Source organism: Echeneis naucrates, chromosome 13 (assembly GCF_900963305.1).
Source record: "Echeneis naucrates chromosome 13, fEcheNa1.1, whole genome shotgun sequence".
Lineage (NCBI taxonomy): Eukaryota > Metazoa > Chordata > Actinopteri > Carangiformes > Echeneidae > Echeneis > Echeneis naucrates.
The window spans coordinates 13,297,638-13,316,994 of record NC_042523.1 but is presented as its reverse complement, the minus strand read 5'-3'; the positions used below and the strand labels follow the sequence as shown (position 1 = coordinate 13,316,994).

The 19,357-nt window shown below is 39.6% G+C and overlaps 2 protein-coding genes across 8 annotated transcripts; one reads left to right on the top strand and one right to left on the bottom strand.

Annotated features, from left to right (window-relative positions):
• The first annotated feature begins 1,422 nt into the window (after positions 1 to 1,422).
• On the top strand, positions 1,423 to 19,255 carry tmprss13a (transmembrane serine protease 13a). 4 transcript variants are annotated; one of them, XM_029516888.1, is made up of 18 exons: positions 1,423 to 1,709; positions 2,127 to 2,261; positions 2,602 to 2,629; positions 5,514 to 6,017; positions 6,403 to 6,541; positions 6,790 to 6,925; positions 13,869 to 14,043; positions 14,162 to 14,272; positions 14,506 to 14,667; positions 15,192 to 15,318; positions 15,698 to 15,796; positions 15,960 to 16,003; positions 16,870 to 17,032; positions 17,139 to 17,320; positions 17,593 to 17,691; positions 18,066 to 18,208; positions 18,329 to 18,481; positions 18,601 to 19,255. In XM_029516888.1, the coding sequence occupies exons 7-18, from the start codon at positions 14,040 to 14,042 to the stop codon at positions 18,610 to 18,612; spliced, it is 1,299 nt and encodes a 432-aa protein (XP_029372748.1). In that variant the 5' UTR covers positions 1,423 to 1,709; positions 2,127 to 2,261; positions 2,602 to 2,629; positions 5,514 to 6,017; positions 6,403 to 6,541; positions 6,790 to 6,925; positions 13,869 to 14,039; the 3' UTR covers positions 18,613 to 19,255. The 4 variants fall into 4 exon arrangements, with proteins under 4 accessions (XP_029372748.1, XP_029372747.1, XP_029372745.1 ...); XM_029516887.1 differs by having other exon boundaries at positions 2,714 to 6,017; XM_029516885.1 differs by lacking the exons at positions 1,423 to 1,709; positions 2,127 to 2,261; positions 2,602 to 2,629; ... (1 more) ...; positions 6,403 to 6,541; positions 6,790 to 6,925 and adding an exon at positions 10,760 to 10,920 and having other exon boundaries at positions 13,869 to 14,037; positions 17,091 to 17,320.
• il10ra (interleukin 10 receptor, alpha) lies at positions 4,441 to 8,286 on the bottom strand. Of its 4 annotated transcripts, none has more exons than XR_003841381.1 (8): positions 8,012 to 8,286; positions 7,361 to 7,481; positions 7,004 to 7,173; positions 6,763 to 6,908; positions 6,394 to 6,556; positions 6,151 to 6,269; positions 5,043 to 5,995; positions 4,441 to 4,993 (listed from the first exon to the last, which is right to left on the bottom strand). XR_003841381.1 is itself a non-coding variant. In XM_029516884.1 (8 exons), the coding sequence occupies exons 4-8, from the start codon at positions 7,053 to 7,055 to the stop codon at positions 5,105 to 5,107; spliced, it is 1,371 nt and encodes a 456-aa protein (XP_029372744.1). In that variant the 5' UTR covers positions 7,056 to 7,072; positions 7,152 to 7,173; positions 7,361 to 7,481; positions 8,012 to 8,286; the 3' UTR covers positions 4,441 to 5,104. The 4 variants fall into 4 exon arrangements, 3 of the variants coding, with proteins under 3 accessions (XP_029372744.1, XP_029372743.1, XP_029372741.1); XM_029516884.1 differs by having other exon boundaries at positions 4,441 to 5,995; positions 7,004 to 7,072; positions 7,152 to 7,173; XM_029516883.1 differs by having other exon boundaries at positions 4,441 to 5,995; positions 7,361 to 7,683.
• Positions 19,256 to 19,357: the final 102 nt, after the last annotated feature.

The following is a 19,357-nucleotide window of genomic DNA, read 5'->3' as shown; positions in this document are numbered from 1 at the left end:
AGAAGCATGTGCTGTTGAAGGAAACATCAGTTCATCAGTCTTTAACACAAGCTTAGTTGTGTTTTTTGGATCATATTTAAGATATGCCATCTACCATCGAGGTTATGGGATACACGTCAGTACATTATGATGGCTAACAGTGGGTTAATAGTGGAAATTGTTCCATTTGATAACATCTTGTGGATGGGTGTTTTAAGATGACATACTGATCAGGATACTTTACACTGAAGCTTAAGCTGCTTTATACTAATTATTAACCATTGGTTCTCATGACAATTCATTTCTGTTAATGTGCTCACATGTTTTGTTCCTATGTTTCAAAACAGGGAAGTTGTTGCTGGAAAAGCATAATGAATAGGACATAGTTCTCTTTCGTTAACATCTGTGCAGTGACGTGGTAAAAAAGTGAAGTGCCAATGTAATAGATTTCTCAGCAGGTTATATAAAAGTGTCAGCTGCATTTTTTTCTCTGAAACTCCCTCCACATTTGTGATCTCAATGCTCTCTAGATTGTTAATTATTTCAGGCGCAGAATTTTTCCCAGAGATTGATTTTCCAATCTGACTTCATAAGAGTGAAAATTAATTCATATTGAAAACATATATATTGATGGAATTGGCCTTAGGCAGCTAGACAAACAATTTCAGTTCATAATCATTTATATTACAAATACAATACCCTGTAATATACAAAAGAAAGTAAGCCTATAGTTGGTTTCTTTATTGCTCCTGAATGGTCGAAGAGGATCTTTGAACATATCTTATCTCAGTATGTGTCCCTTTTTATTTTAAGTTATTATCTGGTCCTTGGAATTAGAACATGACTTGGAGTACTTTCTTCTAATATAAGATATAGTGATTGGTAGTGGGCGATTCCATTTGTGCATCAATGAAGATTTTTCCATATAGGAGACATTAAAGAAAACAATACAAATATTTGAACTGCAAGGATTTACTAAACAGATATCAAGACCTGTTTTACGTATACATCTTGATACTGTTAAAGCACATGTCAAATTTAATTTCATCTATCATTGGAACCATAATTTTTGACAAATGAATGAAGATTTGTAATAACCCGGTCACCCAACAGGAGTCTCCACCATCCAATTCAGGTCTTGTTACCTGGCAGTCTATTAATGATTTCTACGCGGGGAAACAAGGAGAAACCACTATTGTGGCTGTGATAGAAACTGGAGGGGCAAAAGAAGAGCATGTTATCTGCATTCATTATGCAGATAGTTCTTCTGGGATTCAACATGACCAGAATTGGGTTTTGGGTCATGTTTTGGTTTCCTATTGGTTATCAGTGACACTGTCATGCAAATGGGTGGATGTCTTGAGCAAAAGTTGTTATACTTCACTGTATCACAGTACTTTGCTGTTTCACATGACTATCCATGTGAGACAACAGGTCGTCCACTTTGTTTTAACATTTGCTAAACGTGAGAGTATGAGACAGGCAGGAAAGAGAAAGAAGATGGACTGGTTTTAAAAGAATGACAGGAATGGGGATGTTGAGAGACAGACCTAAGCCGAGAAGAAGTAAGAGAATACCAGGCTGCTGCATTCTGTTAAGATTTATTAAAGCTTTATATACAGTGTAGTTAGGTAGTGACAGCTGTAAACTCCAAACGGACAGTAAGAAGAGGAGAAAACAGGCTACAGATAACATTTATCATCCTGGCTAGTCAGCTATGGGGAATGGAGGTAAGAGTCCTTCAGTTGAGATGTTTACCTTCAGTCTCATTTGCATGACTAGTGCTTCTTACCTCAAGTGTTCTTGTAGTGAAATGGATTCATCTATCTATCTATCTGTTTATTTATTTATTCCTCTTTGAATGTTTTACTGGGTTACTTGTTGCATAGACAAGCTCTGCTCTAGATCTCACTTCACCAGAGTGAATATTCATTCATAATGAACTGATATATATTGATCAAATTAGGCCCAGACCACAAGACAGACTATTTCAGTTGGTAATTATTTGTATCAGAAATACAGTGCCCTGTAAAAGCTTTCTTTGGAGCTTAGTTAGTTAGTTTATTGCTGTTGATGGTTGGAAGGTGATCTTTGAATATGTGTTAATCCATATGATTTAATTACTTTTCTGTATTTGTCATTTCCAGGGAGCACTGTAAACCCAAAAGCAGTTGGGCTTGCTGTGGGCATTGGATTCCTGGCAATCCTATTCACCATTGCAATCGTACAATTTTGCTGCAAGTATAAATGCAAAAAGTGCAAAAAATGCTGCAAGAAAAAGGGTGAGTGGAACTTGAATTAGCTATTATTAAAAAAACAGGCTTGCTCTATCATCGCCAGTTGTATTGCTATTCAGATAATTTTGCTTTTATATTAGGGGGTTTTAAATATGTCTTTCAGTATTTTTAAAGTTTTGTAAATTTAAATTCAATAGCATCATGTATTCTGAGTTTTCTCTGGAAAACAAGGTAACTGAAGATGAGCTTTTCAAGACTCTCCCAATTTCCGTTTACCTATCTTGTGTTTGGGTGGAAGCATGAATCTGAGAAATGCTCGGTTGATACTGTCATTTGTAAAGTTGCTGAGTGATGGATGTTCATTTTGTTTCCTTTTAATCTTCAGAGGTGTCATTGAAAGAAAAAGTGCTCACGTAAGTGGACGATTCCTTACATATTTTTCCATTCTAGTTGCTTTTAAGCTAATTGGTTAACCTTTGTTTAATCTATCTTTGCAGAAAAGTCGGGCTCAAACAGTCTTCTCCCTTTTCCATTAGCGGCATTGTAAAATAACAGGCCTGCTTGGTCTCTCATGTTCCTGTACAGCACACAACTTGGTTTCAGCATGTATGCGATCTTTTTCCTGTTTGTGCTATATATGCTGCTCTGTTTCCCTTAAAGGGAAAATTCCTACATAATCCTTGAACGGAAAGGCAGATTGTGTGTGCCATTGTATATGCAAACTTGTATATTTATGTCAATTAATTGTGAAAATGAATCATTTGTAAGACAGAAAATTGTAAGGATGTACGCCCTTGCATCTCAGTTTTGGTCTGTTTTGCTGTTTTGCTGAGAAACTGACAGGTTTTTCGTTTGTGGCCTCACATGTGTTAAATACAGACACGTACATGAAACAGCGAATACATTGTGCTCACAAGAAGAACTTCTGAGGTGAAGGCAGAATGTCAACAACTCAACCACAGCAACTAAACAGATCACTTTTCTTATAAAACGTGGCTGACTTCCTTTCACAATGATACATCTACAACCTTTTTTTATACTTTCTGTGGTTTCCAGAACTTCTCATTGTTTTTCATTGTAGAGACCTTAATACTTCTTTGCTTCTGCCCAGTCTTACACAGTATGAGCTGCCTATAGGGAGGTGAATGTCAACTCAATCATCAAAATGAATCATCATCAAGCTACAAAGCAATAAAAAGTAACTCTCTGCATTTCTTCCTTTGTGATTATATTTTATCAGGGATCACAAGTAGAGTTTTTTTGGACCACAACAAATTAAAAAGTTGTGGGCTCCAAAACTATTTGCCTCAGGGTCAAAATGATGGTTTAGGTAATTTCTTTTACCAAAAACCAACAAACCCATACAATTTGCAAGGCTAATACAAGGCCTTGCATAAAAATCTAATTTTGGGAGCATTGGTGTCCTCACAGGCAAATACAGTTATACATGAAGAAGCAAGTGGATGAAGCCGAACCTGTGCTGCAAAAACATTCATATGCGATACTTTTCACTCAAACAATACATTATACCGTCGCTAAGATTTTCCACAAATATTCTCACTTCCTTCGTACTTTATGCTGCTCATGGAGAAGTTGCCCATAGGACTTATGTCTTCTCAGTGTCAAGAAAATGCTTCATAAAGAAAAAAAGGGTAATTTACCCGTAGGCCAATGTGAAGGTGTTATTTCACACTTCAGAACCTACTAGTATTCAGCTCCACTGACAATATTTTCTGTCCTCACTGTTGATGTGAAATTGAACTTTTTTTTAAATGAGTGGAAGGTTTAGAGAGGAAGTTGATGTGTTAGTTAGAGGCAATGAAACCACTGCTCTGGTTAACTCAAAGAATTAGCATATGGGGATCCCAAGTGCAGCAAAGAGATGGTTTTATTTTTGTTGGTTAGGGTTAGTTTTTGTTTTTTCCCCTGTACGCACCACCTTGTTAATTCAGGGTTTTCCTCTTATTTGTTTGAGTCATGTTTTATAAAAAAAAAAAAAAAAAAAAAATTAACATATCTTTTGTTTACTGACGGGGTTTTTGTGACTAAAAGCACTTTACATAACATTCTTGGGGAAACATGATTTTTTTTTTATCACATATTAAAGCATGGTGGACTGGCGACCTGTCCAGCATATACCCCGCCCCTCGCCCGGAACGTTGGTTCCAGCTCCCCCGCAACCCAGACACGGAAAAGTGATAGAAGATGGATGAATGGATGGATATTAAAGCACAAAATCATATTTATTCAAGGCAGTACTCCATAAATACCCCTTCCCCCCAGTAACATTTAATAGATACTGCAGATATGTAGATAGAACAGAGATCTTTCTGAAAGACAAGCCTACAGGATATGGCATGACATGCTGTCAAACTGTAAAAAAATGTCCTGAATCAAGATTGAAATGTTTAGACACCACTTGAAATAGCAAATATCTCAGAGATTCACAAAATTTTCTGACATTTTTGTAGATTCATTACCTACAGATATGAAGTAGCAAAATGCCCCAAAGCATCTAACTGTCAACAGTTTCTCTGCGTACAGTATCTCCCACGCCAGTTTCACTTCCGGCTTACTGCATTTAAGTCAGTTCTAAGTTTACCCAGTGAGACAGCAGAATAAGGTTTTTGAGTCTCAGCTCCCAGTTGTTCAACAGCTATCAGCCAGCAGCTGTGTGGTTAGACCCCTGCTTCCTTTCTAAATTGGGCAACAAGGAATTGTGCTATATTTCCTCCCCACGTCTCCCCTTTCTCTTCCAAAATTCCACTCCCACCCCATGACAGCATAATTCTGAAGTACATACAACCTCCCCTGTCTTATGAATCAGAAGTGTGTCGTGGGGATGTGTTTCATCATGTCACTGTAATGAACAGCAATATACACATTTGTCAGTCATTTGTCAGCTGGACATCACATAATGAGACGGACACATTGTTCATATTGAAGTCATGTCCTCCCTCCACCACGGTTGTTAACAGAGGGAAGGTCCCCCATGGTTGTGAAAAATTGTTTTTGAAATCATCCATCACGTCAGTGTTCATTTGTGATTTTTTAGAATAGCCCGAAAAAGTGAGTCCAGATTTACAAGAGTCCACAAAATCACATTTGTTGCTCAATGGCCTATTTTCGATACACACAGTTCTGTATTGCTTGGCCACTTCACCTTGATTATGGCACCAAATGCATTTTCCCATTTTGGAGCAAATACATGACTGAAGTCCGGCCCTGTAACTTGTGACCACTTCAGCCAAAACTATATCTGAATTTGTCTGTTTAAATCCCTCCTCATCATCACAGATGGTCACAGACTGGTTCTGCTCGGCCCAGGGGCGTTGGGTGCGATAGTTACCCCCAGGAGAAGAGCCCTTAAGAAGACTGCTGCCTTGTTCATCCATACTTATAGAGAAGGAATCATGTCGGCAGCCCAGACCCACTCCACTGTCCTCCCTCTTCCTTGCTGTGTTGGTATCAGTCTTCTCATCCGACAGGGGGTAAACTGTCTGACTGCTGGTGGAGCTCCCACAGCCACTGTCATCTTGTCTCGTCAGTTGACTGTCTCCATTTTTTATGGCAGAGCTGGACTGCATGCTGACTCCACTGTCCATGCTTGTCCTCCTGTCCTTATCTGCACTGTCTTTTACTGTAACATGGGCCTCTTGGTCTTTCACACACTTTTCCACTTCTGATCTGTAACTGAACAGGTACCATCCTTTGTCTGTGACCACCTCCATAGGTCCCTCTCCAATGGGGAGTGGCAGCCAATCACTTGCAGGGGATTTCTGGTGTAAGGAAAGAGAAGAGGTTTGCATTTTCATTTATTGTTTGCCAACTACAATCAACCTTTTGGTCTCTTTTTGCTTTTTATTTCCATATCCATAACATGTTTTGATGGTTTCTGAAACGGTAACACCCAGTATTGTTTAAACAGACTCACCAATGCAGCAGGTGTTTTCGCTGGTCGTTTCAGGTAACAGAGGAGGATAACTGCACTGATCACAATGATTGCTAGCACACTCAGAGTAGATAGGGATAACACAGCGATTATGTACCATTCTGGAGGGGAACAAAAACACAAAATAATTTAGAAGCCATGTAGTGTATGTCCATGTAATTTGTATTAATTGCTTGTCATTGATAAAGATGTTTCTATATTGTCCTAATAGGATTTTTTTCATGCCTTGCTCAGGTAGCTTCAGACACTGTGTCGGAGAAAAACCGCTGATGGTGGTAGCTCCATTTCCCCTTACTCTCATGCTTACGCAGTATTCCCTGCCCCAATGAAGAGAACTGAAAGTCCTAGAATTATCTTCCAAGTCATCCCTCAGGTAGGCAATGATTGTCTGAGGACATAAAAAAAAATAAAATTAAGATACAATGTAGATTCAGGGATTGTACAGAAAAGTTTGGTAAGAGTTTGAGGTTGATATAAAACCATGAAATTTTGAAAAAAATGAATGCCGATATAGTGTTTATAACACTGTTTGTGAAAAGGGCTGCTGCTGTCTTAAACTATTTATTATTATTTATTATATTATGTCATGCTCACCTTATTCTGTTGCCCTCTCTCCACCAGGTAGATGGTGTAGCTGAGCCCAAAGGGAAAGAGCTTCCTCAGAATGGGTTTTTGGTGAATGTAAATTGATAAAGTGCTGGAAGTTGCCAGCAAACTGAAGGAGGGGGGCTGCAACTCACCTGTGGAACAAAGACAGGTAAGAAAAACATCCAATAGTGTACATGTGTGTATATGTTTGAGAGCTAGCTGACAGCAAAATCACAGCTATGCTTACTGTTATACGGGCGAACTTTCATGTTCTTCCATGCAGAGGCGTCGTCTCCCATGACCAGCTGAACTCCGACTTTGTAAATAGAGTTATAGTTGTGTATAAATCCACTCAGGTCACAGTAGGTGTGTGTGATGCCGGTGCAGTTTTCTACCTTGGTCCAGTTGCCATTTAACCTGGAGACAAAAAAGCACACTAGTCACCATCTGGGGGGGGGGGTAAACACAAGGTGGAATCATCGGGAACATGTAATATATTTCAATACAAGTGTTGGCCCAAGCTAAAAGAAAAGATGGAGAACGTTGGATAAATTGACTAACAGGACTACGGACCGTTGTAAAATAATTGTCAAATAATACTCACTTTCCCATTTTGACATTGTACATGGAGTTTGAAGAGGCATCTTTGGGAGGTTTCCAATGCACTATCACTTCCCCATCCAAAATATTCACCACTACATCATCGGGCTGAGGGAGAGCCAGTCCTACCAAAGAACATCACAATGGTGCTCTTTAATATTGCAAAAAATATATATATTTCTCTAAATGTACAAAGTACAAAGACCGGTTGTGTCATGAAAATGCTTTATGAATGATGTGGGCGACAGGGGAAATCTGTGATGCGATAGTTGCAATGATAATCCAAGTCCTTCATGGAATCTCTGATCATAATGGCAATGGGTTTTTCTGTAAAGGGAACAGAATGTCACCCATTTCCACTTTTAACTAAGGAACACACACAGTTGAGAGGAACAGGAACCTTTTTGATAAATCCCCTAAGTATTATGACCCTATTATGGGGTCATAATACTTTCACAATAAGAAAATGTCTTAGAAACTACAGCTCTATCTGTATTTATCTCCCATAGATGGGTTACTGTAATAGCTTCATGGTGATAAATTCAGATTATTTTTCCAGATAAACATGGTAAAGATATATTTGGTAAATTTAAACACAAAATAAGATCAAGTTAATTAAAAACTGATACAATTAATTTTAAAGGTTGGTAATTACCTGACACAGAGCTTATGCAGATAACCAGGAAGAGAAGAGTTGGTGTCTTGCTGCTCATATCCATTTCAGCTATCTGGCGAAATTTCATCACTCAGTAATAATCCACAGTGTAGTCACCAATACCGGCCCTTATTCCATCAACACCGAAGCAAGTTAGAAAGAAGAAGACATCTTTTTCTTCTTTCTACTGTTTAGTGTTGATTGATGTAGACTGAGCAGAAGCAGCAATCCTCTCGCTCATACTGTGGTGGCTGTGGAAAAACTGACAAGTGGTTTACCCCAACAGTTTTATTGAAATAGTTCTCCACATAGACTTTCATATATTGCTCAAGTCCCCTCCCTCCCACATGATGCGTTTCCTGTTGTGACCTCACTCTCAGTTGCTAACTTATCTCTCTCATCAGATCTTTTCTTTCTTATCTTGCTCAATGCCCAGTGAGTGATCAGCACTCAAGAATCCCCCTGTCACTTTTTTGATATGAAAACTGGGTGGAAGAATCATTTTTGGGTTTTGATTTTCACAATTAAAATATGCCATTTGAACTTGTGGCAAACAGTTGTTATGAGCTACATAGAAGAGTGGCGGAATCGGCAAATAGAATCTACAGTGATAATCTGACTAAATAGTTTACTCTTCGATGTTAACAAGAAAAAATGCGTATGAGCATCAAAGACATTTAATTCTAGCATGGCCTCAGTATGCCTGTTATGAGAAGACAGTAACTAAAGTAGAATTTATATCATGTCAAAGCTTTTTGAATACAAAATAATCTGAGGAGACTATTTGAATCTATCTGCGGGTTCATAGAGTGACTGTTGACTCTGATCTCCAAACCTAATGTTACTGGTTACTATTATCATTTTCCATAGAATTTAGAAGATTACTGTGGGTGCATATTGGTCATGGGCAATTGGTCAAATGTATTTTATTCAAAGAGGCTCCTACTGGTCACCAAAAGATTCTGTAAGGAATATCATTTTTACATTTTTCTTTCAAATTAATAAGCTTTAAGTTAAACTTTTAAATCATAGATGTGAACTTGTCTCTGCTCAGGACTGCTCCGTAATAAATGTCCAATATATTATTTCCCTAAAACCAAACTCTTACTGATTATGAATCTCATTGGGACTCATTGGAACAGCAAAACCCTTAACACTTAACACTACATCATGAGGAAATTTGCAGCTTGTTTGTCTCTGTTCATCTTTTGAAAGATCTTAATTTTTTTTTTTTTTTTTTTTTGATAGTTAGTTTGAATTTAAAAATATTCCCTCGGTTCTGAGAATCTGTCATGTACTGACTTAACGCCGATTTCTCTAGCTATTACTCATATGACCTTTCAAATGTGTTTTTCTGGTCTGTTCAAATCATCTTTTAATTTCAATCAAGCAGATGAACACAGGGTGTGAGAATGTGAGCTCTGGGAGTTTCAGTTAAACATTACATCATTGGCTACTTTTGTTTTTCGAAAAAGGACTTCCCACTGATGATATGCACATAGGTGGAAACTTGGTGTGATATCACCCTCCAGTGGTTATTTTAACTCTGTATTTCTTGCTGTACCTTAGTAATGATATAATCTATATAGAGCCATGTAAAGATGTTATCTGACATTTAAGGGGTTAACACAATATAGACCAGAGCATCAGCAGTAAAATATTCAGATTTTCTGATAATATATATTAATGAACACAAATTGCTTAACATTCGTCTTTACAAACTGCAGGGACATTCATTCATTCATCTTCTATCGCTTTGTCTGTTTCCGGGTCATGGAGGGTGCTGGAGCCAATCCCAGCTCACATTGGGCGAGTGTGGGATCACCCTGGACAGGTCAGCAGGGTCATCACAGGGCCAAAACACAGAGACAGAACAACCACTCACACTCAGACCTACAGCCAAATTAGACTCACCGGTTAACCTAAACATGATGTCTTTGGACGGTGGGAGGAAACCCACACAAGCACAGGGAAAACATGCAAACTCCGCACAGAAAGACCCCAGGCTGGGAACCGGACCCATGACCTTTCATATTGTGGGGCAACAGCCCTAACCACTGTGCTGCTGATATTCCAGGTACAGTTTACATTTATTTATGTGATAGATACTTTTGTTTTGTGACAAGACAAAGATGGGGACGTAGAAAAATCTGGGGCAGTTTGATATAGGTCTTACACCACCAAGCCACAACAATGCCCTGTATTTATAATTATGTGCTGTTTCTGTTGTCCTGGTTAGTCCAACTTAGTGTGACAGATGCAGGAAAAGCACACAATGAAAGCAAAACTAGTGTCACCAGTGGGAAGCTTACAGACGAGGACATTGCAGTGTGTCAGGATGTGGTAACCTGAGAGAAACTAGTTAAATGTGCCTCAGAGCATAGCATCCTAGGAGGTTGATCACCTTTATGATTCAGTCAAGTAATTCTATCCCCCCAACACTTCCTTAAAATGCCAAAAATGATTAAGCTGAATCAATGCTGAATGTCACCGCGCTCATCCTCAGCATTAAGAAAGGTTTTTGTGGTGTGGAGCACAGTTTAGCTGGTGTCATTAGATCCACAATGGATACCACAAAACTTGTTTGGCAGGTGAGAATCTGGTGCACTGGGCACGCCCATCTCTGCGAGGTCAAAATTGAAGGTTTGAGACAATGATGAGGGCTAGAAGTGGGAGGTGTTTGGGACAGAGGGAGGGGAAAGGCAGACCTACCTGTTGCTGTTGGATGATAGTCAGAACACACGTCAAGAAGAAAAGGGAGTGAAGGATAGAGCTGTTACATGTAGCTTCACTGTGCTCTGATCACTGCTGGTCGTGACTGACACCTGGATGTAAAGAAGTATCCACCTTCCTTTTACCTCCAGTCTCCACTTTCTTGTGCCCTGGATCCAATGGCAAAGCATGACTCAGTAGGTTCTTGCACTTTCTTTTACAACAGTGTGATTTTTGGTTTCTTCAACCTGCCCTTAATCAATACTTTCAGGCGTTCTCCATTATCATAGTCACCTGTCACTCAGACTTTCTTTTTTATCGCTCCTTTTCCTGTGTACAGCATTGTCTGAAAGTGTATGTGGGCTGGAGATGGTTGTGGAGTGCTGTTCAGTGCACGGAGTGCAGCCTGACCTCAGACGTTTTATGAGTTTCAATTTACTTGCCAGATAAGAAGCAAGGTGGATTATAGGTTTTCTGTAAATAAATTGTTTAAGTGTTGCTAAAGTTGTTCTGTCTTTGATTTCCACTGGGCAACACTTGAAACTTTTTATATGCTTTATTTATTATGCAATTAGGTTTTGTTTTGGTGTCACTTTTTGTGAGCTTATTAAAAACAATCTCTGTTTTTAGCTCAGAGACTTGGTGTTTGTCAAATTATTATTATTATTATTATTTTAACAATCAGGGGCTTTTTCTCAACTTTGATTGGAATACAATTCTTCTATATTCCTGTCTGTTCTGTATTTAACACAAGAAACGTTTTTTTATTATGTGTTTTCTTATCCAGAGTCTGAGGATAAGAGATGTAATAAGTTGTACAGAATTTACAGCCTGCTGAGGAAAATTAACTAAACACATAATTTATTGAAGTTATCAGTGGACTGACAATGTGATGTGATTACCAATGTAATTCCCCTGAATATTTCAGCCTTATTTTCCATGGACACAGGCTCTGATCATAATATGCTGTAATGAATGCATACGTTTGACTTGCATCTACCTTGATTTCTTTTTGTCCCTAGTCAGCAGGCTGCTAAGCATAAAGGGACCCTTTAGTTTTACAGTCATGTCTGGCAGCTAGCTTTGTAACATTATATTATCAGCGTTATTGTTCGAGTCAAACAATAGCTTTTAAATGTCATGTGAACTTCTAATCTTTTAATTTTGTCAGTATCTCATGGCAAAGATGGAAGATGATCCATGCATACTCTCAAGGGGACAATATGGTGGACCAGCTCATCCACATATTTCAGCTCAGCCATTTCACTTCAATTAAGTGGAGGCTACACTGCCTATAGGTGCATTTTGAAACTTGACCAGCATCTCATAGGTGGTCGGATGAAACACCTTTTGTAGAGAGCCTACTCACAATCACTTCTTTCCTTTATCTTTTTTAGACAAAAGGTTTTCCTCTCTGTTTTTGACAGTGTGACCACTGTGATGAATGGAGAAGGCCCCAGAGAATCCATGATCATTGGCTATTCCAAACTAGGATCTTAGTGTTCTCCATACTTCAGGCTGCACACAAGACTAATTTGTTAGTTAGCTAATAGCTGAATAGATTGAGAGGAGACAGTGACACAAACAGTACTGTGTGTGACTGTATCTTAGATGTGAATTATGATTACAGCAGTGGCGGCTGGTGCTAAAAAATTAGTTTTTTTAGCACCAGCCAGTTTGTTTTTTCTTTTTATTTTCATATGTTGATTTGATGGGGGTGGCGCCCCAGCACCCTCCACTGACCAACTGCCACTGATTACAAGTGTTATGAAAAAATGTATGTGTAATGTTAAAGATAGAATTAATTAGGTGATGCTTCAGAAAGTGATCAGGCAGCATTTTACCCAATGTCTCACACCTAATGTTCGAAATAACATTGATAACATAATGCCCTGAATTTTGGAAGATTAAAATCCCAAACTACATACTACACCTTTGGAAGCAATACCACTGTTGTGCTTATACATAAACTACACACACAATGACTGGAAACAGGAGTCTGTCCAAAGCAATAAAAGCCCACCTATTAGCACCTCCATGGCTCAGTAACTAACACTTGACCTGTGTTGCAATACACACATACTTGGCAGCCACTTCAGCAAGTTACTGTGCTTGGCCAAGAAAGGGTGCACGTTGTAACCCCAAACACAGCACAACATGGTATATTGATTATGTTGATTTTGGGTTGATCCACACACAAGCTGCTTCCTTGTTTGCAGTTTTTTGTGCTTAATTTAGTTTTAGACATCCAAGTGTTATCTGTCTTTCCTTTTTTTTTTCTTCTCAAGAGAGAGAAATAAAACATCCAACTCCTCTTTTCAACTTACTTGTTATACCATCACTTTCTGTACAAAAAAGGGCACTGGAAGCTGTATATCTTAGTTTCTAATAGATTTATATTAGAAAACAGGATGATTAAACAATGAAACTATGTGAGAAACTTTTCAAGGAAGATATTGCAAGTCACTGTGACAGAAGACGAAAGGAATCACTGGTATTAGAGGCCTTAGAGGACTGTTCCTACCAGGAACAGTCTGCTAACCTGTGTGGCTGTTTATCAGCTGGGACTCATGACAGCTGATTGTCAATTAGGTAATAGCAATTTTGAGACATTTTCCAATCAAAACTTCAGTTTTGTTAACTAGTTGTTAACCTACCTGTGCCAAAAAATCACCGATTAAATCCTTTGTCTGAAATGCTTGAAGGAGCTGTGAATCCAAAGCGGCCGATGATATAGTACGAAAAGCATGAGGAAATGAATTGTGAAAACCTGATCTTTTAGCCTGTGTTGCCAGGATACATGTTTTCGGCTTTTGTGTGAGGTTGTTAACCTGGTTTGGACTTAAACATTGACCAGTGTTAGGACTACAAGGAGGACAATAGCCTTCATTTTCAGTCTTGGCAACCAAAAGCATAAATATTTGTTTGGTCTGTCTATCCACTGATATCATCATACTTTTTAAATATAGGACTGTGTTAGTATTTCCGAAGATAATATGATTACAAAGATTACACAGTAATAGCCAAAGACTTCACATCACAGCTTGATGTCGAGGGAGACAGTGCTGTGTGATATCACAATCTTAACCACTTAACTCCCATGTGATAACTGCTCGCTGCCTGTCTTTTCCGTCTTTTTCCACAGAAGGATCCCCCTCCACCTTACTACTCCATTGATGTGCGCACCCAGCCCCCCCTAAGGTCCTATGAGGAAGTGGTGTACAATGTGGGTCCAGGCCTCACAGCCCTCAACCAGCCACGTTACATCCCCCAGTATCCACCACCTGTGGTTGTTCACCAAGTCCCGCAGGCAGGCATGCGTGAGGAATTTTCCCCTATTTTGCTGAAAATATAACTGATGCAAAAGACTGAGCAGAACTCCACATTCATTTTGATTGTGTGTTTGTGTACATGATTTTTTGTATTGTCTGTGTCCAGCACCTCGGAGTAAGAGGAAGAGATGCTGTGAGAATAACGCTCAGTGTTACGGAGGGTCAGGGGGAACCTTACTGGTCCTTGCTCTGCTGGCATTAGCCATCTGGCTTGGAGGTATACTGTGCTCATTCATTCAAAAAACCATGAACTGGATTACCTCGAGAAACAGTGAAGGAATTATTAGAGTAAAAAGTTTAAAATACTTCAAATCCGTGTTGGAATATTTTTTGAATCTTTGCTGATATTTATTAAGTGAGGGAGGCAGAGGTGACATATTCATTAAAGTTACACCACTGTTCTTACTATCACCACTGAACTCACTACTACTCACTGTGCTCCCACAACAGTTCGTTACGGCACCAGGCTGGCAACAGCTGTGATCCTTTCCAATGAGAAAAATGATGGCAGAACAGAAGATGCGTTGCCAGATTTTGACACATGCCCCAATAATACGATCCAGTGTGATGGGTTAATTGAATGTCAGCTGGGCAGTGATGAAAGTAATTGCGGTGAGTAGCCAGAAACACACATTTACATAATCACAATTTGATTTCCAAGGACCCAAGGTGAAAAAGCAAGTTGACACTTGACATCCAAAAAGAGTCCTCTTAAATTAAATACTAGTTGAGCAGATCATTGTGGTGAGGTATCAAACAAATGATATAATTTCAGAATTATCCACGGCACTTTTATTTCGCCTCAACATTACCAATATTTAAAGCTTCACAGCAATAATATTATCAGCAATTACATGTTTGATAGAAGAAGAAGAAGAAAGACATTATAATTCAATTTTGACTTCAGTATACGGGCATTATGTCACATCAGAGGAAGACACAAGAAGGAAACTGCAGCCAGAAGCATGTATGCATTTGCCATGCAGAGTATAGCTTTACATCTTTTCACATTAGATTTTTTACTATAGCTGTTTGTGGTATGTAGCACACAGGACGCATCTCAGTCACATCGTGTTAGGCCTATAAAGAGACAACATCGAAGTGGTTTTCTTGTTTTTCTTTCTGTCTTCCAACAGTGAGCTTTGGCCAGGACAACAGTCTGCAGGTCAGGACTTCTCAAGATGGCCGCTTCCTACCAGTGTGCTATGATGGCTGGGACAAGAGTCATGCAGAACAGGCCTGTACTCAGCTGGGCTTCAGAAGGTAAACAATGTTGATTTAAAAGGAAAGCAAACATAACCATTATTGCCATTTCTCATCAACAGTTTGGGGAATCTCTGGCTTCATGATGGAGTGATTTAACTTGTTATGTTTACTTGTTTACTTGTTTGTCTACTTGTTAACTTTCCATTGTGAGTTTCTATCTCCAACCTGTGAGTTTGCCCTTGAGATCGATCTAATTTGACCCATTGCTACGTGCTGACTGCTACATTGATTCTCTGTGGGTTTCTTGAGAGGGTAACAGGCAGATTGACTTTGCAGACCAATAAGGAAACAAGCATATTTTGTTTTAACAAAATGCTCTCTGTATGTGCAAGTTTACCTCCCTGGCCTTCTGACCTGTCCTTCCTTCTGTCTTTAGTTACTATGTCACTAAGGCAATAAAATCCCAGACGCCATCCATTGGTTTAACAGTCACCAACACACCAGCTTCACTTCTCCAGGGTGCTGTCAAAGTCAGGTATAAACTGTATTGTACTCTTCTTTTCCCCTGTTACAGAGACAGCTGTAACCTAATGTCTGATCCTTACAATGCCAGCGCAATAAGGATTTCAAAAGTGTACATTGGTCCCCGTGTGTATTCATGTTAAGTAACATGCCTTCTTGCTTGTGGTTTTGCATAGTTCCTCCTGTCCAGCCCAGGAAACTGTTTCCCTGCAGTGCATGGGTAAGCAGCCTCCATCTGTTCCTGTCCCATGTGTCACACATGGCTACACATGAACTCTCCGTTCCTCTTCTTTCTCTCTCTCTTACTCTGTCACACACTGAAACACACAATGGCAATGACTGATCATCCGTCCAACAACAAAATCTTATTATTTTGTATTTCAAGCAGTCAACTGTTAATCTGTTTCACAGCATGCAACCACCCGAAGGAGTGGAGTTACCCTTCCTGGGGCGGGCGTAATGAGTATGCAGAAGAACAAAAAACTTTCTGTTACCTTTAAGAATTTAAAGCCCTTTGGTGTTTCATTTGGGAGAAACATTTCTTCACGCAGCTTTTATTACTGAGCTACAGTGTATTATCTCATTTGCAGCTGCTAGCATTTCTGTTGTTAACATGCTAATCAGATAACTATCTTTTGCTCCCTCTTCATAGCAGCTAGGAAACAAAAATGTGATTTGTTTAAGCACCTGGTCGCCAGCCATACCCTGTTTGGAGGGAGTATGTGGGGATTAAACACATAAAGGGGATGACTAAATGCCTTAAAATATGTGTGTGTGTGTAAATAAATGTTCAGCCACTATAAACACCCTGTAAAGCTAGTGACAATACTATACATTGGCAATACTGCAGGCTGTAAACACTTGATATATTCAATCTTTCAGTCAGTAAGGGACACTCTGGATTTTCAGGGAAGCTTCATTGTGGCAGTCTAACCAAAAATGAATGACTAATTACTTTTGGTTGCTAAATATGTTGCCTAGTTTTATTGGTTTGGAAAAGTGAGCTCTACAAAGAACACAAATATTCCAATGTTCTTCTAATACACACAGTAGCAATATCATGTCTCTAATATTTGTCACTCTCAGACTGCGGTAAGCAGCAGTCTACATCCCGGATCATCGGGGGCAGCAGAGCTGAGTCAGGTCAGTGGCCTTGGCAGTTGTCTCTCCACTTTGGAGAATCCCACGTCTGTGGAGCCGTCCTGCTCTCTCCTGATTTTGCGGTGACTGCTGCCCACTGCTTCCCAAGGTGACTGAGACCGAGAAAGGTTTTTTATCTATACTGGTAAGGACCTATGCTAAGTCAGTATGAACCCATGGATCTTTGCTGAACACTCTTTTTTGTGTTGCCAAAGAAAAACTTCAACTTCAACTACCTCAACACAGTTCTGGAAAGTTTATGGTGGAGTGTTGTCCCAGGACAATCTACCTCAGCCGTACCTGGTTGAAAAGATTCTGCTCAACGAGAATTACAATAGCCAGACCAATGACCAGGATGTCGCTTTGATCAAATTTACCTCTCCAGTTGCTTTAAATGGTGAGGCACAGTTTCACTTCATTAAAAATTCAGTTTCATCTTTTGCGTTAATTTCAGCTTTCATACCTGCTGGTTGATCCAGGTTTTGGAGTATGTCAATAAATATTCACTCTGCAGCTGAAACATCTTTTAAAAAGCCAGTAGATTTCTATAACATCCAGGAATTTCTCTTCCTCTCTGATTTTGGGTTTGTCTAACGACCTGTATTTTGAAAATACGTGCTTCCCTGTGTTTTTTGGAAACTCTTAATTTTTTATTTTTTTTTAATCTAGATAAAGTTCAGCCAATTTGTCTGCCAACATCTGGCCAAAAATTTCCCTCTGGACAGCGATGCTGGACCACAGGCTTTGGCACCACTGAGGCAGGATCAGGTATGCTGGGACACAGAGCCGCAGGAACTATTAATTTAGCTTCCACTGTAACAGAAAGAGTGGTGAGGAATAATGTATATAAAGTTTACATTCAAATGACACTACATCAGAACATGATTTTATTTTCTGCTCTTTTAGAAACCAAGAATAAAGAAATTGTTTTTTTAATATGTCTGGAACAAAAAAGCGTGTCAATTGTAACGCTGAATCTGGGACCTCAAATTCAGGTCGGAGGAAGGTTTACAATTGTTCAACATAAAATGCAGTCTGACGCACAAAAAATAAGTTAACTTAAGTTCATTCAGTTCAACCACTACGTGGACATGTCCCAGAGACGTCGAAAGCAAATTGGTATATTGTTCTCTCTGCTCCAGGCACTGTCTCCAGGGATCTGATGGAAGTGGCTGTGAACATCATTGATACACAAGTGTGCAACAGTCCCCGGGTATATGGGAACATGGTGACCAAGAACATGATCTGTGCTGGGGACCTGGACGGAGGCAAAGACTCATGCCAGGTAAGCAATCAATCTCAAGGGACAAACTTACTGTAGTATAATTGATACAAGTTGTGGATTTAATGCATACAAAACTTGTACAACCCATGTTAACCAGGCATAAAATGTTTTTTTTCCCAGGGCGACAGTGGTGGACCTCTAGTTTGTCAGGGGGACAGCCGTTGGTACCTGGTTGGCATCACAAGTTGGGGATCTGGCTGTGGTGACAGAAACAAACCTGGTGTTTATACCAGAGTCAGCAGTGTTCTGCCCTGGATCTACAGAAACATGCAGGTCAGAAGGGATGGAGTGAATACATAGTGTGGGAAGTTATGTTTGTCATTAGAATGCATTTCGACTTACATTTGGCCAGAGGCTGTCACCATCCTAAAGTCATCCTGTGGTCCGTACAGAAATTGAAGTGAAATCCCTCTGCCTCCAACGGGCGCTCTGCTCCCCTCCTGCACTATGAAGTCCTGAGGAGATGGGTGGACTTACACAATGATGAAGGCAAGCCAGAAAGGTTGGGGAAGTGGTGGCAAGACAGAAATGCACAAGCTGAGCACAGGACTTCTCTATCATCTACAGTTTACTCAACCTCTGTCGCACAACTCTCCTGTGTGTTACCACTGATTGATGCATTGACTTCAGTGTTGCATTCTTCATTTTTTCCCCCTCTCTCTCCTACAGCAACCTGATCATTTTGATTTGTTTAAGGATGATACTCTTTGATGATTTATGATTGTAGAGGTATATTATTCCTCAGGGAGGCTCTTCTACCTAACTATTGTTTACTATATCAAGATGAAAAAAGGACACTTTGTGTTCACTTTATGAAGAAATCAGTGTGAACCTCGATGCCCGCCACCCCAACCCCACCATTATTGAGCTGGCACTCTGTCTGTGCACCTAAAACTCCTCCTAAGTAAATGCTGTGATTTTTTTGATTTTCTTTTCTTTTTCAGAAATTGTTATTCTGACATTATATTGTCAAGGTGTGTGTCATATTTATGTGTGTGTGCAGTCACTGGGCAAACAGAAAGAATAAAGACCAAGGAGGTGCCCTTAGCATTATGGTGTTGTTTAAGCAGAGATCGAAGCCAGACCCTCACACACTTTCAGTCACACGTGATGCTGGTGTAACGGTACACAGGGAGATGTGTGTAATGT